At 38.0% G+C, this 24,006-nt stretch overlaps 2 protein-coding genes across 3 annotated transcripts; one reads left to right on the top strand and one right to left on the bottom strand.

The window, feature by feature from the left end:
- The first annotated feature begins 8,773 nt into the window (after nt 1–8,773).
- Nucleotides 8,774–10,931, top strand: LOC137960019 (pectinesterase-like). The gene is made up of 2 exons (XM_068807468.1): nt 8,774–9,650; nt 10,246–10,931. Exons 1-2 carry the CDS (start codon nt 8,774–8,776, stop codon nt 10,929–10,931), a joined length of 1,563 nt encoding a protein of 520 aa, XP_068663569.1.
- Nucleotides 10,932–11,338: 407 nt separating this feature from the next.
- Nucleotides 11,339–20,693, bottom strand: LOC137958956 (phosphoglucomutase, cytoplasmic 2). 2 transcript variants are annotated; one of them, XM_068806182.1, is made up of 19 exons: nt 20,509–20,596; nt 20,246–20,427; nt 18,413–18,494; nt 18,251–18,306; nt 16,885–16,998; nt 16,711–16,773; nt 14,667–14,786; nt 14,479–14,579; nt 14,208–14,267; nt 14,027–14,126; nt 13,779–13,936; nt 13,317–13,412; nt 13,052–13,115; nt 12,867–12,948; nt 12,555–12,730; nt 12,382–12,458; nt 12,067–12,199; nt 11,698–11,814; nt 11,339–11,572 (listed from the first exon to the last, which is right to left on the bottom strand). In XM_068806182.1, exons 5-19 carry the CDS (start codon nt 16,984–16,986, stop codon nt 11,501–11,503), a joined length of 1,521 nt encoding a protein of 506 aa, XP_068662283.1. In that variant the 5' UTR covers nt 16,987–16,998; nt 18,251–18,306; nt 18,413–18,494; nt 20,246–20,427; nt 20,509–20,596; the 3' UTR covers nt 11,339–11,500. The 2 variants fall into 2 exon arrangements, with proteins under 2 accessions (XP_068662283.1, XP_068662282.1); XM_068806181.1 differs by lacking the exon at nt 20,246–20,427 and having other exon boundaries at nt 20,509–20,693.
- Between the last annotated feature and the right edge of the window lie 3,313 nt (nt 20,694–24,006).

The following is a 24,006-nucleotide window of genomic DNA, read 5'->3' as shown; positions in this document are numbered from 1 at the left end:
ATGGTATCAGAGCTAGGCACGCCACGTCCCGCATTCGAATCCTGTGAGAGGCGGTAGAGAATGGGAAGGGTGGGTGTCGGAGTGGTTTCGTCCACTCTTGTAGGCAGTAGCTTTTCACCTAACAGGTCGGCCTTTTAGGTGTATTGGTTAGGCGTTTGACATAGTATCAGAGTTGGGCACACCACGTCCCGCATTCAAATTCCGTGAGAGGCAGTAGAGAATGGGCAGGGTGGGTGTCGGAGTGGTTTCGTCCCCTCTTATAGGCGGTAGCTTTCCGCACCTAACAGATCGATCTTTTGGGTGTATTGGCTAGCCTCTGTCAATACCATCTCTAGTTGCTTGTTCAGTGAACTTCTTCATGAAGAGCAGTGTATAGTAACTTAGGCTGGTATGGAACATTGGGCTAATGTTAGTGTCCCTGTTACTGTGGCTTATGCAGCACAAGGGAGGAATAAGGGTCGAGACATGCATGTTGTCCAGTGCTTTAGTTGTAAAGTTTTTGGTCATATTCCTCAGGATTATCCAAATAAGTTCTGTAACTACTACAAGAAACAAGGTTATATCATCTCTCGCTGGTGCCTCTAGTTCTGTTGCATTGCCTACTGCCTTGTCGGTTGTTCCTATTCCTACCCCGTTGCCTTAAAACTAGAACATACTCACTTCTGCAATGGTACAACAGATGATCATCTCTGCTTTTTTTTCTTTTGGGCTCTCAGGTAATCATAAAGTTTCTTCTAAGTCATGGTATTTTAACTTCCGAGCATCTAACCATATGACCAATACTATTGTTTCTCTTTCTAATGTCATAAATTATGAAGGAAATCTGAAAATTAACACCGTTTAATGCAGTTCTCTGTCTATCAGTGTTGTTGGTGCTCTTTCCTCTTCCTTAACTAATGTTTTTGTGTTTACTGACCTCTCCATAAATCTTATTTTTGTTGGTCAATTGATTGATAATAATTGTAATGTCCATTTCTCTCCTTATGGTTGGGTCGTATAGGATCAAGCGTCGTTGAAGATGATCGCGAAGGGGCCTAAAGTGGGACAACGTTTTTCCTCTTCATGTTTTTCCTTCGACCTTTATTCCTAGTTTTCCTTTACTTACATTTACATGCAATGTTGTTGGTTATGGAACTAAGATGTGGCATAGACGCCTAGGCCACCCAAACTTTGATGTACTTCATAAGTTGTTTAATTTTGGTTTATTGGGACATAAAACATGTTCTTCTCTTGATCTTTCTTTTAAATGTCTATCATGCAAAGTTGGTAAAAGTAAAGTTCTATCTTTTTCTCATCATGCATCTTATGCCTTACAATGTTTCGATATTATTCATAATGATGTTTGGGGGATTGTACTTGTTGTTTCTCATACGCATTACAAGTATTTTGTTACTTTTATTAATAACTTTAGTCACTTTACTTGGGTTTACTTCCTAGGGCTAAGGCTGAAGTTTTTTTAGTATTTAAGCGCTTTCTTGCACTTCTTGAGACTCAAATCTCTGCCAGCATCAAGGCCTTGCGCTCTGATACTGGCTGTGAATACATGTCTAATGAGTTTCAGGATTTTTTTTCAAAGCAAAAGGATCGTCTCTCAGTGTTCTTGTCCTTCAACACCGCAACAAAACGGTGTTGCTGAGAGGAAAAATTGTCACATACTTGATGTAGTAAGAACTCTTTTACTTGAATCTGTTCCTCCTCGTTTTTTGTGTGAAGTGTTTTTTACTTCAGTTCATTTGATCAATCGCTTACCCTCTCCTACGTTACATCATGTTTATCCTTTTTTAAAGTTGTTTGGTCATTCTCCTTCATATTTTGATCTTCGGACTTTTGGTTGTATTTGTTTTGTGCATCTCCCTGCTCATGAACGACATAAACTTATAGCTCAATCTGTTAAGTATATTTTTCTTGGTTATGCTATACCTCACAAGGGTTATGTTTGTTATGATCCACGTGCTCATCATAGACGTGTCTCTAGGTATGTGGTTTTCTTTGAATTTCAATATTTCTTTCTATCTCATGTTGAGCTGCCATCTGCATCTTTATCTCTTCTGTCGAGCTTTTATAATTCCCCGACAATTGTGGAAAGGTTCAAACCAGATTTTGTGTATAGAAGACGTGGTCGACATGAGTCTAGTTCCACTTCTTTTGTGCCCCCTCACGATCTTAACCTGGGGCCTGAACCTGCTTCCACCACTCTTCGCCGATCTACTCGTCCTTCTCTGCCCCCTCATTGGTATGGTTTCTCCTTTGTCTCTCCTGTGGCTAGTTTATCCTCTATTTCCTTCCCTCTTGCTACAAACAGGTCATGGAACATGAGTGTTGGCAAAATACAATGCAAACAGAAATTTGAGCACTTAAGGAGAATCACACTTGGGATATTGTTCTTTGCCTTCCTACAATCAAGCTCCTTGGGAGTAAATGGGTTTTCTCTGTAAAGCTTTGCTCTGATGGCTTTTTGGATTGATACAAAATTCGCCTAGTAGCTTTGGGCAACAAACAAGAATATGAGATTGATTATGAGGATAAGTTTGCTCATGTTGCCAAAATGACTACGGTTCAAACCATCTTAGCTATTGTTGCGTCTCAGTCGTGGCAACTGCATCAGATGGATGTGAAGAACATCTTTCTTCACGGCAATCTTCAAGAAGAGATCTACATGAAGTTTCCCTCTGGTATGAGTACTTCTTATCCTTATGATGTCTGTAAGCTATGACGTTCTCTGTATGGACTCAAGCAAGCTCCCTGGGCTCGGTTTGAGAAGTTTCGTTATATGCTTCTTTCCTTCAGGTTTACACAAAATCAGTATGATTCTTCTCTCTTCTTCCACAAGTCTACATCGGGTATAGTCCTTCTCTTGGTTTATGTGGATGATATTATCATCACTGGCACTGATTGTGGTTTGATTACTAAGGTTCAGCAGTTGTTGCATGCCACTTTTCATATGAAAGATCTTGGCCAGCTCACCTACTTCTTAGGACTAGAAATACATCATTGGGCCAATGGTATTTTCTTAAACCAGCAAAAGTATATTCAAGATATTATTACCTTAGCTAGTTTGGAGGACACTTCTTTTGTTGATACTCCTATAGAGGTAAATGTCAAATACAGGAAAGATGAAGGGGACATTCTAGATGATCCTACTCTCTATCGGTGATTAGTTGGGAGTCTCATCTATCTGACCACTACCCGCCCTAATATCCCCTATGCAGTTCATCAGGTTAGTCAATTTATGTCCTCTCCTCTGCATCTCCATATTGCTATAGTTCAACACATCATCCGCTATCTTCGAGGTTCTCCTACTCAGGTTATTCTTTCCTCCAGGTTCATCCCTTTAACTTATAGTTATAGGGATGCTGATTGGGCTGGGTGTCCGGATACACATCGATCTACTACGGGTTGGTGTATGTTTTTAGGTAATACCTTAATTTCTTGGAAATGTAAGAAACAAGATCGTATTTCTAAATCCTCAACTGAGACCGAGTATCATGCCATGTCTACTGCTTGTTCTGAGATTGTATGGCTATGTGGTCTTCTTGCGGAGCTTGACTTTCCTCAGACTACTTTTACCCCTCTTCATGCTAATAACATTAGTACTATTCAGATTGCTACCAATCCTATTTTCCATGAACGTACCAAGCACATTGAGGTTGATTGTCATTCTATTCGAGATACCTTGGAGAGTTTGGTGATATCTCTTCCTTACATTTCTTCGGATCTCCAAGTAGCTGATATCTTCACCAAAACAATGACTCGATAACGGCATCAATTTTTAGTTGGCAAATTGTTGTTGGTTGACTTACCCCGCATCCATTCGAGGGGGGATGTTATCGTGTGTGTGTGTATACATATAAGGGGAGGGGCATTATTATAATTTTTTGAGGGTTATCACTTATTCTCGAGCTGGCTCTATCAAGTGGGGGGCTACCTCGTGGTGTAAGATTTTCGGAAAATTGTATTGACTTGGCCTCCCTTCCCTCATGAAGAGGAAGATAGCAGTAGAAGAAGGGAACCCGTATGAACTTGTCATCTTTGATGGGGCTTCTTTCTCTTGTTTTGGCACTACCCCTAGTGGGATTCAGGTTAATTCGTATGAACCAGTACAATTAGAAGATGGGTTGTTAAGTGCAGGGCGAACATTAATGATAGGAAAGAAGTTAACACTCGTCGAAAGCAGTAGAAGAAGTTCCCGATTACGAATCCAAATACGACTGTAAACATCCTTCAGGGAGGATGAGATAACATAAAGCATTTAGGCTGAATTTTGCGCAAAAGTGTCGGAAAATCAGCTACCCACTCCGAAAGATGTTTAGCCGTTAATTTGCCAGACAAGATAAAGTACTCAAAAGCAATTATCGATGTTGTGCAGTTTCAGTCAATATATCTCCGAAGGAAACATGATTCAATTCAAACACGGAAGATCAATATGATGGATGGATTGAAGTTGATGGAGGTGACCGGAGTTCCGCTTGAAAAAGGATTGTAGGTCACTTTTTACGTTCCCGTCACGCTACCATGGAGTTACTGAATCTTTAGACGACCAAGTACAACAATCTTCATGCGTAAGCCACGCAGTTACAGAAGAAGCCATTCTCTTGCCATCTTTCCCATCCAGTTAAGGGAATTTTACCAAAATACCGATTAAAAATAACTTATTTATAATAATAACGAAGACCACAAAATATTTACAAAACTACCGAACTTTGACCGGTCCACTGTATATGTGGACAGTCAAAGGTGACACGTAAGCTTTGACTGCTTACGTGTCGCTTCATCATCGGAGCGATGTTGTAGATGAACAGATAGGCTGCCACGTCATTAATTTTGGCACGTCATCTGCCACGTAATTTACCACATCAATATAAATTACTTTGTTTTTTCCCTGTCATCTAGCCACATAAGCACCCGCCACGTGAGCCCTCACTTATGTTTTTAATTCTAATCTCTTCCCCGATTTTCTCCTCTCGTCGCTCCCCTGCCGCTCGCCTCCCCTGCTACCGCCGCCGCTCGGCCTCGCCCCTGCTTCCGCCGCTCGCCTGCTGCCACTGCTCTGCCTCGGCCTCGCCCCTGCCGCCGCTCGCCTCCTGCCGCTGCTCTTCCTCTGCCTCTGCCTCGGCCTTGCCCCTGCCGCCGCTCGCCTCCTGCCGCTGCTCTTCCTCTGCCTCGCCCCTGCCTCTGGCTCGGCCTCGCCCCTGCCGCCGCTCGGCCTCGCCCCTGCTGCCGCTGCTCTGCCTCGGCCTCACCCCTGCCGCCGCTCGCCTCCCCGTCTCAGCCTTTTATCTCTCCTCTGTTCATCCTCTCGCTGCCGATGTTCTTCCCCTCTGTTCCCCTCCTCTCGCCGCCCATTCCCTTGAAAATCAGGGGGGTGATTTTTTAGGATTTTTGTTAATTGAATCGAATTATTGTATTTAATTATAATGTTGATTTGAATTTAGGTGTTTAATTACTGTATTGATTTTTTTGTGATTTACTGTTTAATTTCTGATTTTATGTTAATAAAAAATTTGCTAAATTAAAATTATTGTAAAATTTTGTAAGATTTTTTAATAAATAATATATATTTTTAATAATTTTTATTTTATAAATAAGGTAATAAAAAGTATACAAATAAAATATATTTTTAAACACTAAAACAACTTTTTTTTATATATTTTTTAATTTATAAATATTTTAAATGGATAATATATGGTTAAGACTTAAGAGTAAATTTTTTTCTATTTATAAATATTTTAAATAGATAATATATGGGTAAGACATAAAAAAAATTATTTATAAATATTTTAAATCCATAGTAAATGGGTAAGAGTTAGATTATTTTTATTTATAAATATTTTAAATTTCTAAATATTATTATTTTGTAAATAAGGTGATAAAAATATACAAATAAATTATATTTTTAAACTCTAAAATAGTTTTTTTGTATACTTTTTTTAAATTTTTAAATATTTTAAATCGATAATATATAGGTAAGACTTAAGAGTAAGATTTTTTAAATTTATAAATATTTTAAATTCATAATAAAAGGGTAAGAGTTAGATTTTTTCTATTTATAAATATTTAAAATTTTTAAATATTATTATTTTGTAAATAAGGTGATAAAAATATACAAATAAATTATATTTTTAAACTCTAAAAAAGTTTTTTTGTATATTTTTTTAAATTTTTAAATATTTTAAATCGATAATATATGGGTAAGACTTAAGAGTAAGATTTTTTAAATTTATAAATATTTTAAATTCATTATAAATGGGTAAGAGTTAGATTTTTTCTATTTATAAATATTTAAAATTTTTAAATATTATTATTTTGTAAATAAGGTGATAAAAATATACAAATAAATTATATTTTTAAACTCTAAAAAATTTTTTTTGTATATTTTTTTAAATTTTTAAATATTTTAAATCGATAATATATGGGTAAGACTTAAGAGTAAGATTTTTTAAATTTATAAATATTTTAAATTCATAATAAATGGGTAAGAGTTAGATTTTTTCTATTTATAAATATTTAAAATTTTTAAATATTATTATTTCGTAAATAAGGTGATAAAAATATACAAATAAATTGTATTTTTAAACTCTAAAATAATATTTTTGTATTTTTTTTAATTTTTAAATATTTTAAATCTAATTAATTTACTTATTTTATTTTATTTTTTAAAATATGAAGAAATAAAAAGTGTAACGATACTTTTTTTAATTAATTAATATTTTAATTGTTATTAAATGGTGTTAAATAAGTAAGAGTTAATTTTTTAAATTTTTTAAAATTTTTTAAATAATTTTTTATTTTAGATATAAAGTAATAAAAAGTGTATTTGATTTTTTAATTTTTTTTAAATTTATTCAAAATTTTATTATGTAATGATATGGCAGCTGATGTGTCAAAATTAATGACGTGGCAGCCTATGTGTTTATCTACAGCATCACTCCGATGATGGAGCGACACGTAAGCAGTCAAAGCTTACGTGTCACCTTTGACTGTCCACATATATAGTGGACCGGTCAAAGTTTGGTAGTTTGTTAAATATTTTGTGGTCTTCGTTATTATTATAAATAAGTTATTTTTAATCGGTATTTTGGTCAAATTCCCTCTAGTTAATTCAGAATCTACTTTCGATGTTCAATTGCGTGGAAGCTGCCCCGACGTCTTCTTCCTTCGGCAAAAAGAAGGACATGCACATCTGATGGCGATTTCTTTCATTCAACCAAACCCAGTGATTCCTAAAAGTAACAGTACAAAAGATCTGATTCTCATTTCTTTACTAGGCATAGAGAGACTCGCATTGCCCAACATGAGCAAGTCCAGCCGCTAGAGAGTAAGTGCATCATCTTCCAAGTCAGAGGAGGAATGGGAACCGCATCTTCCAAGGAAGCAGATCCAATCATTTAATGTTAGTTCATGTTACTGTGTCTGCAGAGAGGAACCATGGCCGCCCCCACCAAAAACTTCGAAAGCCCACTTGGATTCTCCATTTGAGGTTCCTGTCGGGGATATAGTTCGCGTTTACTCCGCTGCCGCAGGGGACAAACGGGTTACTTTCTATCCCATCGTTCGCCATTGATGTCATAATGAATTGATGGCCGCAACTTGATTCCCGAGTCTGCTGGAGGTAAGGCTTCTATGTTCTTGTTCGGTTTAGAAGCTCCTGTACTTCTTTTCCCAGGTCGAGTCTTCCATCGTGCGTGAAAGCTGTAGTCTGCGTGATTTCTACTTCAAGGGGGAACCTCACTCCATTAATCCAACGGGTTGACGCTGGAAACAGTTTTGCACGTTGACGTGAACTCTTGAATCATCAGGCACCACGGAAATTACAGAAGCCAGACGATCGCCAAGCTCTAATGTCAGTTTTACGACCAACCTTTTTATGTGTTTTTGTTTTGGATTTTGGATTTAGTAACTTACAAGCAATGTTAACTGTAAGTTCTCCTTCATGTCAAACATCAAGTTACACAGCTACAGTATCATGAGTTTGATCTTCTTCTCCAACATTCCAAATTGGTCCATTGCTTACACTTCACAGCAAAGCGGAAAAAGAGCCAGAAACCAAATTCTTCTCCACAACTTATCACAGTGAGAATCCCCGCTTGCTTCGCGTGCATGTAAAGAGATTGAAGATTAAGCAAAAAAAACTTTGACGAAGGATCACATGATCCAAACTCATCGATCAGGAAACAATTTTTCTGCAAAATTTGATTGTCGGATTCTGATGTCATGTCACCATTACAGAACGGATTAGCTTTCGAAGACAAGACCCATTAAATTTAATAAGACTGGTTACTTCCATGAAATCCAAACACAAGACATTGTTAACAGAGCCAAGAAGAAAAAGTCACCAACTTCCAGAAAACTGACCACTTGATTACCCACGTCTTCATCTACTGTTCACCGACTGAGACCCGAAACCATCCATGGCTTCAAGGTCCAATTCCATTTCTTGAGCACTTAGATTACCTTCTTACACCGGCAATTCATTAACATGTTTAAAGATGAATTATCAAATGTTTTAAACTAGACTTTGTTATCCTCGGGTCAATTTCCTTATTGTTAATTAACTTTTCCCGTTTTGGTTTTCAAATCTGAGGGCTCCTACATTGAAACCCGTTTTCATGTTCATCAAATCATTCAAGGAATTACATTTCGGCACAGTGTTTATGCACGGCAGGATTCATCTTAGCTTTGGACCACAGTGGCTGGCTTTTCTATAAATAGACCGCAAACCGTTGAAGGGGAAGAACAAAAAACCAGGTCGAGAAGTCGCTCAGATTTAGCGATCATGGATAAGCTAGTGCTTTCTTTGACGAGTGTCTTGTATCTCGTCTCGGCTGTTAGGGTAGTGATCGGTGTTGACATGATCTCAGCGTGTAAACAGACCCCATACCCTGATATCTGTGCTTCCCTAGCGCCTACCACTCGTCCCCTGTCCGCTGTGCTCGAAACCCCGTTAGGGTTTCGCAATTTAGCACTGCAAGCCACTTTGACCCGTGCAGAGCAAGCTCACCGGTTTGTCTCCACCATGCAATTAAGCTCCCTGAGTAAGCTTGCCGGGGTCGCCTGGGCTGACTGCATGGAGCTCATGGAGGACTCAGTTAGTCAACTCAGTCGCGCTCTGAACTCAAAGAAACTAGAAGACGCTCAAACTTGGCTGAGTGCCGCAGTTGCGAACCATGAAACCTGTAGAAACGGATTCATGGAGCTCAACTCTTCGACCCTTTTGAGTTCCTTTCCTTTCATGACCGGCAACTTCACCAAGTTCCTTAGCAACTCTCTAGCCATTAATAAAGCTGCAGCTCAGGTTTCTACACAGCCTGGTAGAGGCCGGAAGCTGCTTTCAGATGGATTCCCAGAATGGGTTTCCGCAACCGAAAGGAAACTTCTGCAGTCGCGTGCACCGAATGCCGATCTTGTCGTGGCAAAAGATGGCTCCGGTAACTACAAGACCATCGGAGAGGCCTTGGCTGGTGCAGCGAAGATGAGAAGCGGGACGAAGAGATTCGTTATACACGTCAAATCGGGTGTTTATAAGGAGAAGATCGAGATTACGAAGTCCATGAAGAATTTGATGTTTACTGGTGAAGGAATCGACTCCACCGTTGTCACAGGCAGCAGGAATGTCAAGGATGGCTCCACCACTTTCCGCTCTGCAACTGTTGGTAAGTCCCTTCATTATCTTCTACCTATTAAAGCGAAAGAACCAGGGAGCTTTCATAATCATTTGTTTGTGAATCCGTTGGAACAATATCTAAGACAGTTGACGAGCCATGCATGACGGAGGCAAAGTCACGTCTAGTCTAGAATAATTTGCTTGTCAATAATGCTGAAATTACACTTTTTAAGTAAACATTTTATACTGTAAATTTTAATCGTCCTTAAAACTAGTTTGTTCATAGTCCATGGAGTATCCGTTTTCTCAGCCGAGTCTCGGCGCTACACAGAATCGGGGCCATTCATCTACGTGGGACCACATGATTCGACGGCCCTCGTTCTTGGCCACATGAATGGACAGCTCTGATTCACTTAGATGCGTCTAAGGAGATGTGCGGACTAAATTATCCTTCTTTCTCTGACATGGAAATGTCCCGATTGCCCTTACATTTAACCCTTCATGTGTGATCTCCATTGTTTAAAATGACATCCATGAACAAGTATTTTCTTGACTGAGGGCGAGAAATCGATCGAAAACAGAAAGTTAAATCCGTTGGCTTCTTTAAAGAGAGAGACTAACCCTGTTCTTTCTGCTCTTTACAGCCGTCTCAGGCGAGGGATTCATCGCCCGGGACATGACCTTCGAGAACTCGGCTGGACCACAGAAGGGCCAAGCCGTTGCTCTCCGCTGCGGCGCCGATCGCTCAATTTTCTACCACTGCAGTTTCAAGGGCTATCAAGACACTCTCTACGTATACTCCCAGCGACAGTTTTACAGAGACTGTGACGTATACGGCACCGTCGACTTCATCTTCGGCGACGCCGCCGCCGTCCTCCAGAACTGCAACATCTACGTCCGGAAGCCGGGGGGCAACACCAACACTGTCACGGCCCAGGGCCGCTCCGACCCTAACGAGAACACCGGGATCTCTATACACAACTCGAGGGTCACCGCCGCTGCCGACCTGAAACCCGTTCAAAGATCCTACAAGACCTACCTCGGCCGACCTTGGCGCTCCTATTCTCGAACAGTCTTCATGAAGTGCACCCTCGATAGTTTGATCAACCCCGCCGGCTGGCTCGAATGGAACTCGAAAGACGACCTGTCGACTTTATACTACGGGGAGTATATGAACTCCGGCGGCGGAGCGGCGACCGGGAAGCGTGTGAACTGGCCGGGATTTCACGTTATGAGAACGACAGACGCTACGAAATTCTCCGTTGGGAACTTTTTGTCGGGGAGTTCATGGATTAAGAGCACGGGCATCCCATTCACACCGGGACTTTGAAAACTTGGATCAAGAATGATCTCATCATGGATGATGATATATAGTTGAAAACATTCCTGTATGTACCAGACCTAGAATCAGATTCAAACGCTGTATCGAATTATTACATTAAATTATGAATAAATCGAGAAGTTTGAGAAGAGCACTAGTACAACGGGAGGCTTCCTATATATCCAATAGCTTTCGATTTTCAATCGGTATGAGCTAGGATTGGAAATAATTTTTAACCAAGTGGAACACAAAATGAATATAGTTTTTCTTCACTCGTAAGTCTCGAAGTCGTGTGTTATATGCTTCTTGTAATTTTCATTGGAACTTGGAGATTTTGATTTTGATGAGACAGGGAAACCATACGACGGCCTTAAATCGTACTTGTATTTTGCTCTACCTCGATCCCAATAATAGGGTTTCTTTAAAAACTGATTTTTATTTAATCAATATTTTATTGCACAGTACTGTGAATCCACGACGAAACTCGTACATGGTACTGAGGACACAACAAGAAGCAAGACTGCCCGCCCAAACATCGGTTACGTATATCACCAAAACTGATTAAGAAGCTCTTTGACCTATGTAATGACTGTAGGTGCTGATCGTCCGGTGAACTCCTCCATTTTAGAGAGCTTGATTGCAACATCCACCTGTAAAAAACAATTTTGTGAAGAATTGCTCAAATGATATTTCCAAATAAAAGAAAAGCAAACAAAGAGAATGTGCTGTTAAGAACAGCAGAAGATACAAATATCTCAAAGCGACTGGGCCTTACCAGGGGTTCAAGTGCTTCCTGAGAATCCCTTCCAATTTTTGAGGGATCCTTCTCGTATTGCTCGATGTAAACACGGATAGTTGCACCCTCAGATCCAGTTCCAGATAGACGGAAAACCTAACCAAACATTTCAAAAAATTACTCAGATAGGTTCAAAGGAGAGGCCCACTGTAGCATACACATCTCCAATTGAACAAGCGCCCCCCACCCCCACTTCAGCAGGGACCATGGTTCTTGCCATAATATAGAGAAGCAGTTGATCCCTACTAGAAAACTTCAAACCCAGGTGGCTAGCTGATCCGTTTAGAGCATCCACAATCAGAGGAAAACCTAATGATTATTAATAACCGTGTATGAGTTGTTTCTCACCAAACGAGACCCGTCAACAAACATGTATCGAATTCCCTGGTGTTTAGAGATGGAGCCATCAACTGGATCTTTATATTCAAATTCATCCGCAGCAGCAACATCTGGCACATCCGATCTTATTCCTTTTATAATCCTGCAAAAAAATATCTATAAAAATTCCCCACGTTGACTAGTGTCATTAAGCATTTCTTTTTTGAGTTGTGAAAATGAGAAGAACGGCAGAGGCAAGAACAAGACACAAGCTGCAAAACAAGCACATCTGCAAGGATGCAGAATCCTCCAACAAGCAGCTTACAGAGGACTGAGGAAGCTTACTTGTTGACATCAGGAAGAGAAGACTGCAGCTTGATCAAATTTGTCATTAGTTCCTTGGCTCCACCAGCATCAACATTCTTCACGCAACAATGGAAAACAGTTAATAGCCGTGGAACCTACAAAATGAGATATCTGGCACCAAACTATTAAATGAAAACCTCCCTCTCTTTTACCTCATAGTCATATCGTGTATAATAATGGCGACCATAATTGGACCAATGCTCACGAACAATGTCTTCTACAGTCACCAACTTTTCGCCACTAAGGTTCTCCTTATTTTTTAAGGCAAGTATTGAAAGCCAGGCCAAAACTGCCCAGATGCCATCCTTCTCACGGATATGGTCAGAACCTTAAAAAGAGTTCATCGTAGCAGTAAGTAGTTTGAAAAAACAAAAAAGACAAGAAACAACGAAACAAATTAGTGTGCTGTAGCAATCTGAACTCAGTCAAACTGAGTCTACAGGAATATATTATACACCACCCACCAGTTCCAAAACTCTCTTCACCACAGACTGAACACAAACCAGCATCCATTAAGTTACCAAAGAATTTCCAGCCAGTGGGCACCTGAAACAACATTAGGATTTAACAACCAAGTCAAGCATTGAGATTGACAAACACAGATAACACATTTCTGTGATATGACGCAGGTGTCACTAGGATGTATTACCTCAAAAAACTTAAGATTCAATGCTTTTGCTACAACATCTAGGGCAGCAGATGTAGGCATGCTCCTGTGAGCAAGAAAGAGCAAAGATATAAATCAGACAATACCTTCTCCAGGACTACTCACTCATTCCCCCCATTCTCTAACCAAAAAACAGATAAAACAAAATATTCTCACAAGGAACAGCTGTGTTCCATAAAAAAAGAAAAGGCAAACAAGTTTCTACATTAACTAAAAAACAATTGTCATGTTGGCTTAAAATGATTACCTAGCAACTCCCTTCAAACCAGAAGCAAAATAAGGAATGGCCTGAACAGCATTGGCAGCAATAATGGCCACCGAATCTGATGGAGTCACAAAAAATCTGCTTGCAATAGAAAGATTGTTAGTTACCACCAGATGGTTCAGATATCACGGCTGAAGAAAAAGAGCAAGTTCAAGATAGTTAGTAATGGCGAAAAGCCTTCCACCAAACTAAACCTGAAGACCAATGACCCAAATTGAGAAGGGTCGGACTATGACATTTTTTATTTCCTAAAAAGGGGGTTCAATCTTTAAATTGTCAGTAATGTGCATAAAGCAAAAGCACACTGTACTGATCTTACCAATGAGCAAAACTAAAGCCATTATACTATTGACAAAACTTAGTGAGCAAGATCCTTCATAAACTCAGCGCCAGTCTGGCAATCCATACAAAATCATCACACACACATACAGAGAGAGAGAGTACCTTTTACCAAGAACCATGTTGCGATCAGCATCACCATCAGCAGCAGCTCCAAATTCCGGTGGTTCACCAGGAGAGTTCGTTTTACCCAATCCCATGCGTGCAACTAACTCCTTAGCGTAGGTCAGGTTGGGGTCTGGATGGCCTCCTCCAAAGTCTTCCTATTTGTAGAAGGTCGTAGAAGAAACAAAATATAGAAAAGCTCGAGACTCTGTGAAGAGAGAAAAAAGAGAGAGAAACAGAGAGAGTACCTTCGGTATACAATTTAGTAATTGGTTCTCATCAGCACCAAGCTCTTCAACAAAAATATGCTTTGCATACACTCCAGCTACCCCATGAAGAGCATCAAAACTAAAGAAGAGGACCATATAAGCAAAAGGTGAAAACCATCATGAACTAATACGTCAGTGCAAGTTCAGAAGGTTCACTTACCAGAAGGAAAATTTTGGAGATGCAAGTAGCTTCTGAATAGACTCAAAATCAAAAATTGATCTGTGGATCAACAAATTTAACGAACAAATAAAGTTACAGGAAGGTAAAAAATTTCACATAAGCTGCATAGTAAGTAACCAGAAGTTTATATCAAAAGCAGATGCTGATAAAGTAAAGAAGCAAATGGAAGACTAAGGTAATATGTTTCTGCATGTGATATCACTATGTTTTAATCACCCTTTTACACTCAAAGGTTTGAGATGATAATTACTTCATCAGTTTTAAATAATCAGTTGTTGCATCAAAAACATCAACATCGAACGGTCCCTCATGACCCCCAAAGCTTGTTACACCTATAACAGAAATATCCACCTGAAAATGTCATGGTAAACAAAAACCATTAGTGAAAACCTGAAAGAGGAAATTGCATGACATTAGGTCAAAAGAAGAGATCCATACATCTGGGAGATCTTCTGCAATGAAGTATTCCTTGATTGTTTTTGTGTTCTCATAGATCTTATCAGTTATGCCCTCTGGAGCTGGTCCACCATTTTCCATATTGTATTTTATGCCAAAATCCTGAAAGGGGATAGAAAATTATACAGCCAGCATCTAGTAGAAATGTCCACTTGATAAAAAGGGAGGTAAAAGCTAATTCTACTCGTGGAAATACATAACACTCAGCAAAGACAATGTATTCAAACAAAAAAATCTAAAAAATATGAAAGAGATGATCACGTTTAAGAGAAAGAGAAGTGATAAAACAAGTGACATTTAAATTCCATCAATTAGAAAAAAACAGATATTTTTAAGCCAGTTAATATTTGATAATATGTGTGAGTTAAACAAATAATTGATCTTGCAAACAAAAAACTATTAGCTCCACTGTACTATCCTAACCCAGTGAAAAATACTTGGCCAATCACCAAGCTCCAGAGGATCCCCTTGCTCATATGGACAGGCCTATTAAACAATTAATACAAGTTCGCAAGGAATGATGGAAAATAAACTTGGATGCCAAACTTGTGTATGCTCCCAAAATGTCAAACACTAAAGGACAGTGAAGGAAGAGTAGAGTGCAGACTAACGTTGTTCCACTTGCGGATCCCTTCTTGCTCATTGATCAACAGTGAGAACTTTGCCTTTGATCACGCACCAAAGAAAGTGCATGATTTTGCATTAAGCCAGAATTTTCTAAGAAAGTGCTAACAGAGGTTGAAGAAGGGTGTCAAGAATGCTGGTTGAAGCATAGCAGGAAGACACAAAGAAAATCTTTAAAATGCCACCAGCCCAAACTATTTGGTCCTCTTTACTATCGCTAAGGTAATGATTATCAAAAAATTCAAGGAGATAGCTAGCTACCTAGATCTCATTCTCCTATAAATTTTAAAGATTGAGATCACCAGTCACTAGGGAGGGTAACAGATAGCAAACAAAAGGGTGAGGGTCCTTTAGACAAAGCAAAGATACTGACAGATAGTCCCTAATAAATGTATCTGACCAAAACCTAGTTCAGTAGCCACAAAAGAGCATGAACTGTTATTCCCTCCAATGGCGTAGGAGAACAAGATTTGCAAAGTGTTTAAACTTGTATAAACAATCCAGTTTTAGCAATCCCAAAGGAACGATATCTGGTAAGAAAATAATATCATTTGCAGATTCCTGCACATTTGTGTATGATATTTGCAAGTACTAAACGACCATGAATTGTATACATCTTGTTTTTGTTTCTCTTTTTTTTTTAAAAAAAAAAACTTATTTCTCATTAACTTCACCACCACATGTCACCTGAAGACATTTCTGCCCCTCTTTCTTGTATAGTGATAATGTCCCTCCCTAACTAGCACCTTCCTTCTCCAATTATTGCTTTAAGTACAATAAACAACAGTTTTCACACAAGTATTTCATGGGGTCATTCCTTTCCATTAGATAATTGGTAGCTTTTATCTCTCTTTCTTAGCAATCATGCATCTTAGTTACCTGAGATACTTATATCATCTCATTAATTTGTTACTTGAAAACATGCATCAACTAATACTGAACTATTTTTTGTCATGATAATTATTGAAGTAAGCATAATACAAAAATACGCATAGAGCAACTGTATCTGACCATATATACCCATCAATTTGCCCTAACCTCACCCGAATATTAAGAGATTTTCATCAGGATTTTATACTTTTTGTTTCCATTTGACAGATGATTCACTGTATTTTAAATGACCATTAAGACTATTTAGTTAAACAGAGGTAACCAGATTACATGAGGAAAATCAGAAAGTTCTGCACTTTACGAAACCTGCTGTAAATACACATTTTCATAAAGACATACTATGTTTCAAAAGAAACAAAAAAGAGAGTGATAATCTCACAAAGTAAATAGATACAATGGCGTTGGCTGTATAGCAAAATTTCCAATCAGCCGTATACCAGTCTCCAAGAAATACATGGTATTCAGCATATGCAAAGAAATTGGCAAGAATAATAAGACATTATGAATCTACCTCATGCGGACCACCCGGATTATGACTTGCAGTCAATATGAAACCTCCTGAAGACTTAGATCCCTGACTTAGAGCAAAAAAAATTAGCAGAACTACAATAGAGTTAAAACTAGAATTGAAAAGGCATGCTTGATCATTTTAATTTTCCGAAAATGAAATAGAAAACGCACTTACATCTGCTCCAACTCTTTCACGTATAACAGCTGATACAGCAGGAGTTGATAGAAGTCCATTTTGGCCCACCCAAACTCGCCTAACTCCATTTGCAGCTGCCATTTTTATGATAATCTGCCAATTTAGAAGGATTTAGCAAACAACTCTAAAGGTCAAAAATTGAGTAGAAACCCTGAAACAAATGAAAAACTGATACATCATATGTAAATATGCAGACATATTGCCTTCACCCAGTCCTTTAAGATAACCGGGACATAATAACTTCTAGAATCTCATATATTTTGCCTGTGAGAAGTAGACAGTCATCCAAACTTTTCAAAAGAAGACAATAACTGTACAATGCAGCCCTTGACTGCAAGATGCAGCGGGATGCCATTGGAACTTTTCCATTGTAACCCAAACATGGCTTTCTCTCTTACTTTTCACTTCATGACCTAAATCGCTGTGTCCCTTCATTAATGTGATAAAAATAACAAATATGAAAGCATCATGAATTACACAAGGACCTTTTTTTCAGTTTTCCTCACTGTCGAAGAATGCTAAGTAAAGTTTGAAGTGTATCAGTATCAGGGGTAAGGCATATAGTGGAGACGCAAATTTAATGGTGATAACAATATGCACCTTGGGATTCTCTTCTTCAGAGATTTTAACGTAGGGAACTCCAAAAAGCCGTATGGTCCCAAACATGTCCATTAATTCTCAGAAAGAGTTCTCGGAATTGTCCAACATTCCAGCATTTTCATTTTTATCAAACTTTTTTTGTTTATTCTTTCAAAATTTCTATGCTTCCAACAGTTCTCTTTTATCTTGTGAATCTGCAACAACTGCTACGACAGTCTTTCTATTTTTTAGAACCATTTCCACATCAGGTACTGTTCTCAGATGAATATAGGAAATTCATTGTTCCTAATCTGATTGTACTTTTATTTTCTTAGCCGGTAGTCACTTCCTTCATTTTGTGAGTCTTTTAAGAGAACTACTGACAAAAATTCTCCCTATTTTCCGTTCAAATCTAACAAGCTTTTCAGCAGTAGTTAAGCTTCACTACAGCAGAAGAAAGAAAGGGAGTAGATGGGTCAAGAATGAGTACAAGAAAAATCTTTAATTTTATTTAAAAAATAAATTGCACACTAATATGATAAGTTTTACAGTTGATACTAGTGACTTACGAGCCTTTAACCGTTAACAATGATGTGCTCCTCAATTGAATAACAAAAGATGGGTTATCTTTGGATGAAAATGTATCACCACATGACAATACTACAATGATTCACACACTTCCTTAATTGTTGACCATTCAAAAGGAAATCAATACATAAGTTATAAAAGTATGGCACTCATGCAAGCTATTTGGAGTCATAATTACCTGAATAGCATCTTTTGAGAAGTAGCGTCCATCACCAGAAACAACGAGTGTTGCTCCTGCATACACATAAAACTTGTATAGGCATTAAGAAATTAATTATAGGAGGAAGAGGAGGAAGAAAGGTCTTAACCAGCATAACTCCTGAAATGTTCACTGCCTGACCTTTCACTTTGTCAGCGGTGAGGGCATTGAATGTGGACTGGACAAAGTTATGCAAGTAATTGGGTTGCTTAAATACAGTGACCTGAAAATACAGTTCTAGTGTTAAATAGAATTTTAAAAATGTAAAAACGTATTTAACAGCATTCAAACTGGAAGAACTGAATGATTATATGCTCTTTGTACCTGTGCTTCATTACTTCACATGCATTTCTAATTTCCCTTCTCTCTATACAGTAATGATTAACAAATAAGAGTACAATACGCCAAATATAAGAACTTCCAGTAAGATTTACATGGGAGATGATTCAAAGAGCCCCACCCATAATACAGTATGCCCTCACATGTGGTCTTCATACACCATTGTTGGCCTTTTGACTAGCCACATATTACTTTCCATTTTTTAAAAAAGAAGGTAATCATGTAGATTTTCATAACTATAAAGTTAAAAAATGCACTGAGTCAAGAGCAAAAGACTCATTGTTTCATTAAGAAAGAAGTTGCTTTTGAAGTGGTTTTTGTTCATGCTCCTCCACTTTGTTTCTCTTGATTAGAGATGGCTTCTTCAAATGCGGATCGCTGTAGCCAGAGTTGTTCATCTTCTGGGGCCTCACAAGAATAACATGCTTTTTTGAATCACATGTCAACTATAAAGTTGTGCAATTGAAGTATTATGGGACCAGATTTTTTGAAAAACGGTGATTACAGCACCAACTTACTCCTAGAAGTATTAACAAATGACCAGAGTTTATTTAAACACGCCGAAAAGACGCAAGATCTAGGAACCATGGTTTTGCTCATTTGATAAAATTTAAAGAACTATCCATGATATTCTTTTGTGGCCACAAATGTGTTTACTATGGTCTAAAGAGGTATCATCAGAAACGCTGAACTAAGTCGATTGGGCAAAGGCTCAATCAAATGACCGACAATATTACCAAATCAATAATCATTATTTGAATAAAACTGAAATGGAGAAGCACTTATTTAATAACACTGAAATGGGGAAGCCGTTATTGAATAACACTGAAATAGAGACACAGTTATTGAATAACACTGAAATGGCGGAGACAAAGTTATCAAATGACACTGAAATGGGGAAGCCGTTGTTGAATACACTGAAATGGAGAAGCTGTAGTTGCCACTTTAGTGAACTGGTCACTAACAAATGTCTTAGATTTTGGGGCAATACTCTATTCCCGTAAATGGTCAGAAGTGAAGGCTACAACTTCTTAGCCTTGTAATTAGGATTGGAAACTTCAAAACTGATGCTAAATGCCCAGAACTTTGGATGGCCAGACCATTATTCCCATTCATTATCTCAAAAATAGTTCAAAACCTCATCAAACAGTAACGCAGAGGGAACACTTTTAACTTCTTGACAACAATACATAAATTTCCATGAAATAAAAAGCAGTCAGAGTGTCAGAGACACATGTATTATACTTCTCTACACAAATATCGAAATCCAGTAAAACAACCTTAACCTTGTGTAATATTCGCTATGTTGTCTAACCTAAGCCTAAGGAATCAACAGTCCAGATCTGCACGTTAAACAACTGGATCCATCTCCAGACCCTGAGAAAAATCAATTAAAATTCGGAAAATGTCAAGTTGTTTGCAACTAGAATGATGGACACCAACTTCGCGACTTTGACGATATGACATGCGACACGTCATCTTATTTGCATCTAGTTATTGAATAATCTACTACTCAACTGTGATGCAAAAGGCTTTCTCGACTTGAACGGAGAGGATTGAGTGATGTTCTCTTTTTCTTATTTAACTAGGCACATAATAGATTAAAAGCAAAACCAATAAATAAAGTCTCTTGACCTGGATACGAAATGCATCAATCAGCGATGAGAAAACAAACGCACTGACAACAACAACTAGAGTAACGCATATCGCCTGAGCTTAAACCAGCACAAATCGAGATCACCGGATCCGTCAAGGTCCGTCTGACACCATTCACAAGGAAGAAGTCGATATCAAACCACGTCCTCGCATCATTTTTGCTACGATCGAAATCCGAAAAAACTTGAGAAAAAAACTGCAATCAAAAGAGCAAGATCAGCGAGCCTCTGGATTCAAATTACCTTCTTCCTGAGACCAGAGGTTCCCGGTTTCTGACCATCGATAGGAGTCGTCTCCACGCGCAAGACTTTGAACACCACCATTTTTCGGATCTGACAAAACGAGGAAAAACAATGGCGAGTTCCAAACACTTATATTCGAGTGAAGCGAAACGAACGATGCGCAGGATAAGGAGAGAGAGGTAGAGTGGCAGTCGTCTACTGGACCAGCTGGTGGCGTTCGAAAGAAGCGAATTTTCTGGCGGAAAGAGGCTTGGACAGAGCCTAGGATGGGTCCCGCAGTAGTCTCTGCCGTCTGTTGGAGGCGTTGTGGCCCACCACCTCATCAGTGAGGTGCTCTAGGCCTCGTTCGTACCCGCCATCGCGCCCACAGTATGAAAGACGTAGTCCGAAGCCAGCAGTGAGAGTAAGACGAGGTTTCAAGATCGAGATACCCTGTAAAATGGAAGGTGTTAATCTAATGATTTTTATGTGGGCCCGTCGTGGTGACAACAATGTAAATAATAAGTTGAAGTGAGTATTTGATTGATCGAAATTAAGGAGAATATATGGATTTAGTATTCACTAAAGGTTTGTTCATAAGAAGGCTATATTTGAAATTATAAGATTTGGGGTAGAGAAAGTTAGAGGCCTCCCATCTTCCCTAGTGTTTTTATAGAAAATATCATTTTTTTTGTGCTACAAGATAATGGTCCACAAAGTAATATATAATCCCATTAGAACTAAGTTGTAGCGGTGAAGCTAGGGGGTATGTATGGGTTGGGTCAGGTTTATTAAAATCTAAATTCAATCCCCGACCCCAAAATTCAAACCTGCATTGTCAAACCTAACCCCGATTAGATTATTATCCTCGTAACCCTATCCCCACTCCAATCCAATAAACTCAATTTATCTCCACCCATTTTAGTAAACTTGATCTATTTCAACCCTATTTTATATCTTTGTCACGTATGTAGGCCAGGTTTGAAAAAACCCATCCCTTAAGCAGTTTTTTTTTCTTCACCCTATCCCCAATAAGAAACTTGAACCCAGATTTTTTGGGTCAGGTCGGGTTGGATTTCCTGTAAAACCTGACCGGATGCCGACCCCAGGTGAATTTATTTATTTGTATATATTTCAAAATATGGCCATGTTATTATTTCATATTCAATATAATACCTTTTTCATTTAATAAGCCAGCCTAAGAGGAGACCCTTATTTCACCCATAAACTTGAATTCTTTGCCCCCTTTTATAAAACTTTTGACCTTTGAAGTTCTCGAATGGAAGGACCATTAAAAATAATCAATGCATTTAAATTAAAGCGAAATTATACAGTCATTAATTGGATAAATATGAATGCAATTTTTAAATAGCCAAAACCCTCTCTTTATGTGAAGTAGGTGGGAAAATAAAGTAAAAGAGGGACTTTAAAATTTAAAAACTAAAAGAGAAAAAGCCTCAATGAAAAGAGAGACAGTGGAACCCTCTAGGAGGCCTTGAATTAAAATACAGTATATTTTGAATTTCAATACGGTTTGGTCGGTCTTGGTTCTCTTTAGACCAGACCAGAAGAAACGCCACCAGACTAATCGGGTTTTTTTAATATCCAAATTATCGATCATCCATCCTCAAGGGCATAATGGACCTTTTAGCTAGTATCCTATTATTTATATTCTATATCATATTTAGCTTATTTATCATACAATACAATGAATAATTAGGTGATAACTTAAATAATAAAATAAATTACATCCAAATTTAAAGATAAAATCATTTTAATGTATAACATTGTATTTTAAATATATTTAAATATCACTATAAATGTATAATATCTTATGCATACAATAAATCAAACAAAAAATTATTGAATTATTCTTAAATAGCGGTGTGATAAGTTATTCGGATATGAAATGATTATTATAATTAGGGGTGACATCGAACTGAGGCAAGCTCAAACCTATATATGTTCAAGTTTGACTTGATCTAAATACTTCGAACACAGCCTTGAACCTATAAAATTGGAATTGAACTAGAACCCAAATTTTTTAATAGAGTTTGAGTTTAAGTTCCAACTTACATTTAAAACTAATTAAAAAAATTAAAGATAATATTGTGATGAACTTAGTACCATTGAATTACAAACTATCACCCAGGAGTCTAAGAGTTTGCAATGGAGCATACTAATGCATAATAACTAGTTTAATAGACCTAAAACAAAGACCAAATACCTTTTATCGATAGTGTTTATTCTATTGGCAAACAACAATATTAGATGTCGAGGGATCCAAAAGGGTTAAAAGATCGATCGCCTTGGAGGTTTAAGGTAACTAAGAGCAATTATAAACCAACTAAATAGGGAATTAACGGGAGTAATTAGAGTAAAGGGTATTTTTGTAACAAAATATATATGCTAAAGCCTAGCTAAAATAAAAATTGAATTGAGATGAGCTCAAACAGTTTGTGAGTTTGGCTTGGTACCACCCCTAGTTACCATTTATGCTATCGATAAGTAGTGAGGTAGTACCTTAATATCTAATCACGTAAGGCTTTTTTATTCATATTTACGTTGAATTAAACCTAAAAGCTATCAGATCGAATTCTTGTTCTATTTAATAAACGGCGAACAAAAATGGAGAAATCGAATAAAATCGATACTCCAACTAGAGAGTGTTAAAACATAGTTTTACTAATCTTAAAATAGAGAATAAATAAACATATTTGCTCTTTCATAATTATCATGTTATCATCCAAAAAAACGTAGAAAATAAGAAAATAATTTGAAATTGATATTTAAATTCAGTATTACCATAACCGGTTGAACATGGTCCTATAGCTTGCATGGGTTGGGTTTTTAAACACTGGTTAGTAGTTTTTTCTTTCAACTAATACACGTGTAATCTGATACAATGATCTCCGGCATCTTTTCCAATTTATTTAATTATCTATTAAAAGATAAAAGAGAGACTGCGAAAGTTGAAAGCATGCACGCTACTTTACAAAGCAAAGCGAAAGCAGTTCTGCTGCTTTTGTATCATCAACTTTCCGACCGACATGCAATTATTCTCGTGAAATTCCGGTCTACTCCGGCGAGTCAAACTGTAGAGAAAACATCGGGAAGACAAAATTATACTTGGTCCCACCTAATCCTTAACGATGTACCGTCGTTATTGCTCTGTTTCAAAGAAAACGACTCGTCTTCTCAAACGGTATAATGCAGAAGACAGGCTCCGATGTAGGAAAATGCAGCCGAGACTGAACTGCGTCGTTGTATGGGCGAAGGCATCCGAAGAAGATGAGAAAAAGGGGAGACCCGAGAGCCCGACGTGGGTAGACGACATGCAAGCAATCATTTTCACATTTCATGACAAAAAGATAAAAGAATCGTAACCTATACAAAAAAAAAAAAAAAACAGAGAGAGAGAGAGAGGAAGAAGATGAAGAAAACGGTCGTTCCCGCATGTGAATAACCCGACAAAAAGATGGATGGCGAATCACTGGAATTCATCATCTTCTTCCCCCT

This window comes from Aristolochia californica, unplaced genomic scaffold, assembly GCF_029961685.1.
Source record: "Aristolochia californica isolate CCGP_79_NKW_82.1479 unplaced genomic scaffold, dmAriCali1.0.hap1 SCAF_3, whole genome shotgun sequence".
Taxonomy (NCBI): Eukaryota; Viridiplantae; Streptophyta; class Magnoliopsida; order Piperales; family Aristolochiaceae; genus Aristolochia; species Aristolochia californica.
The sequence above is the reverse complement of the archived record's forward strand: the minus strand, read 5'-3'. Positions and strand labels throughout refer to the sequence as shown.

Excerpts from the sequence above, each read along its gene's own strand:
- LOC137960019 (XM_068807468.1), top strand. The coding sequence starts at position 8,774 with ATGGATAAGCTAGTGCTTTCTTTGACGAGTGTCTTGTATCTCGTCTCG. Across the intron at positions 9,651-10,245 it reads TTTCCGCTCTGCAACTGTTG|CCGTCTCAGGCGAGGGATTC; the intron begins GTAAGTCCCTTC and ends TGCTCTTTACAG.
- LOC137958956 (XM_068806181.1), bottom strand. The coding sequence starts at position 20,589 with ATGGTGGTGTTCAAAGTCTTGCGCGTGGAGACGACTCCTATCGATGGT. Across the intron at positions 18,495-20,508 it reads CCTCTGGTCTCAGGAAGAAG|GTCACTGTATTTAAGCAACC; the intron begins GTAATTTGAATC and ends CTGTATTTTCAG. Across the intron at positions 13,413-13,778 it reads AACATGGTTCTTGGTAAAAG|ATTTTTTGTGACTCCATCAG; the intron begins GTACTCTCTCTC and ends TATTGCAAGCAG.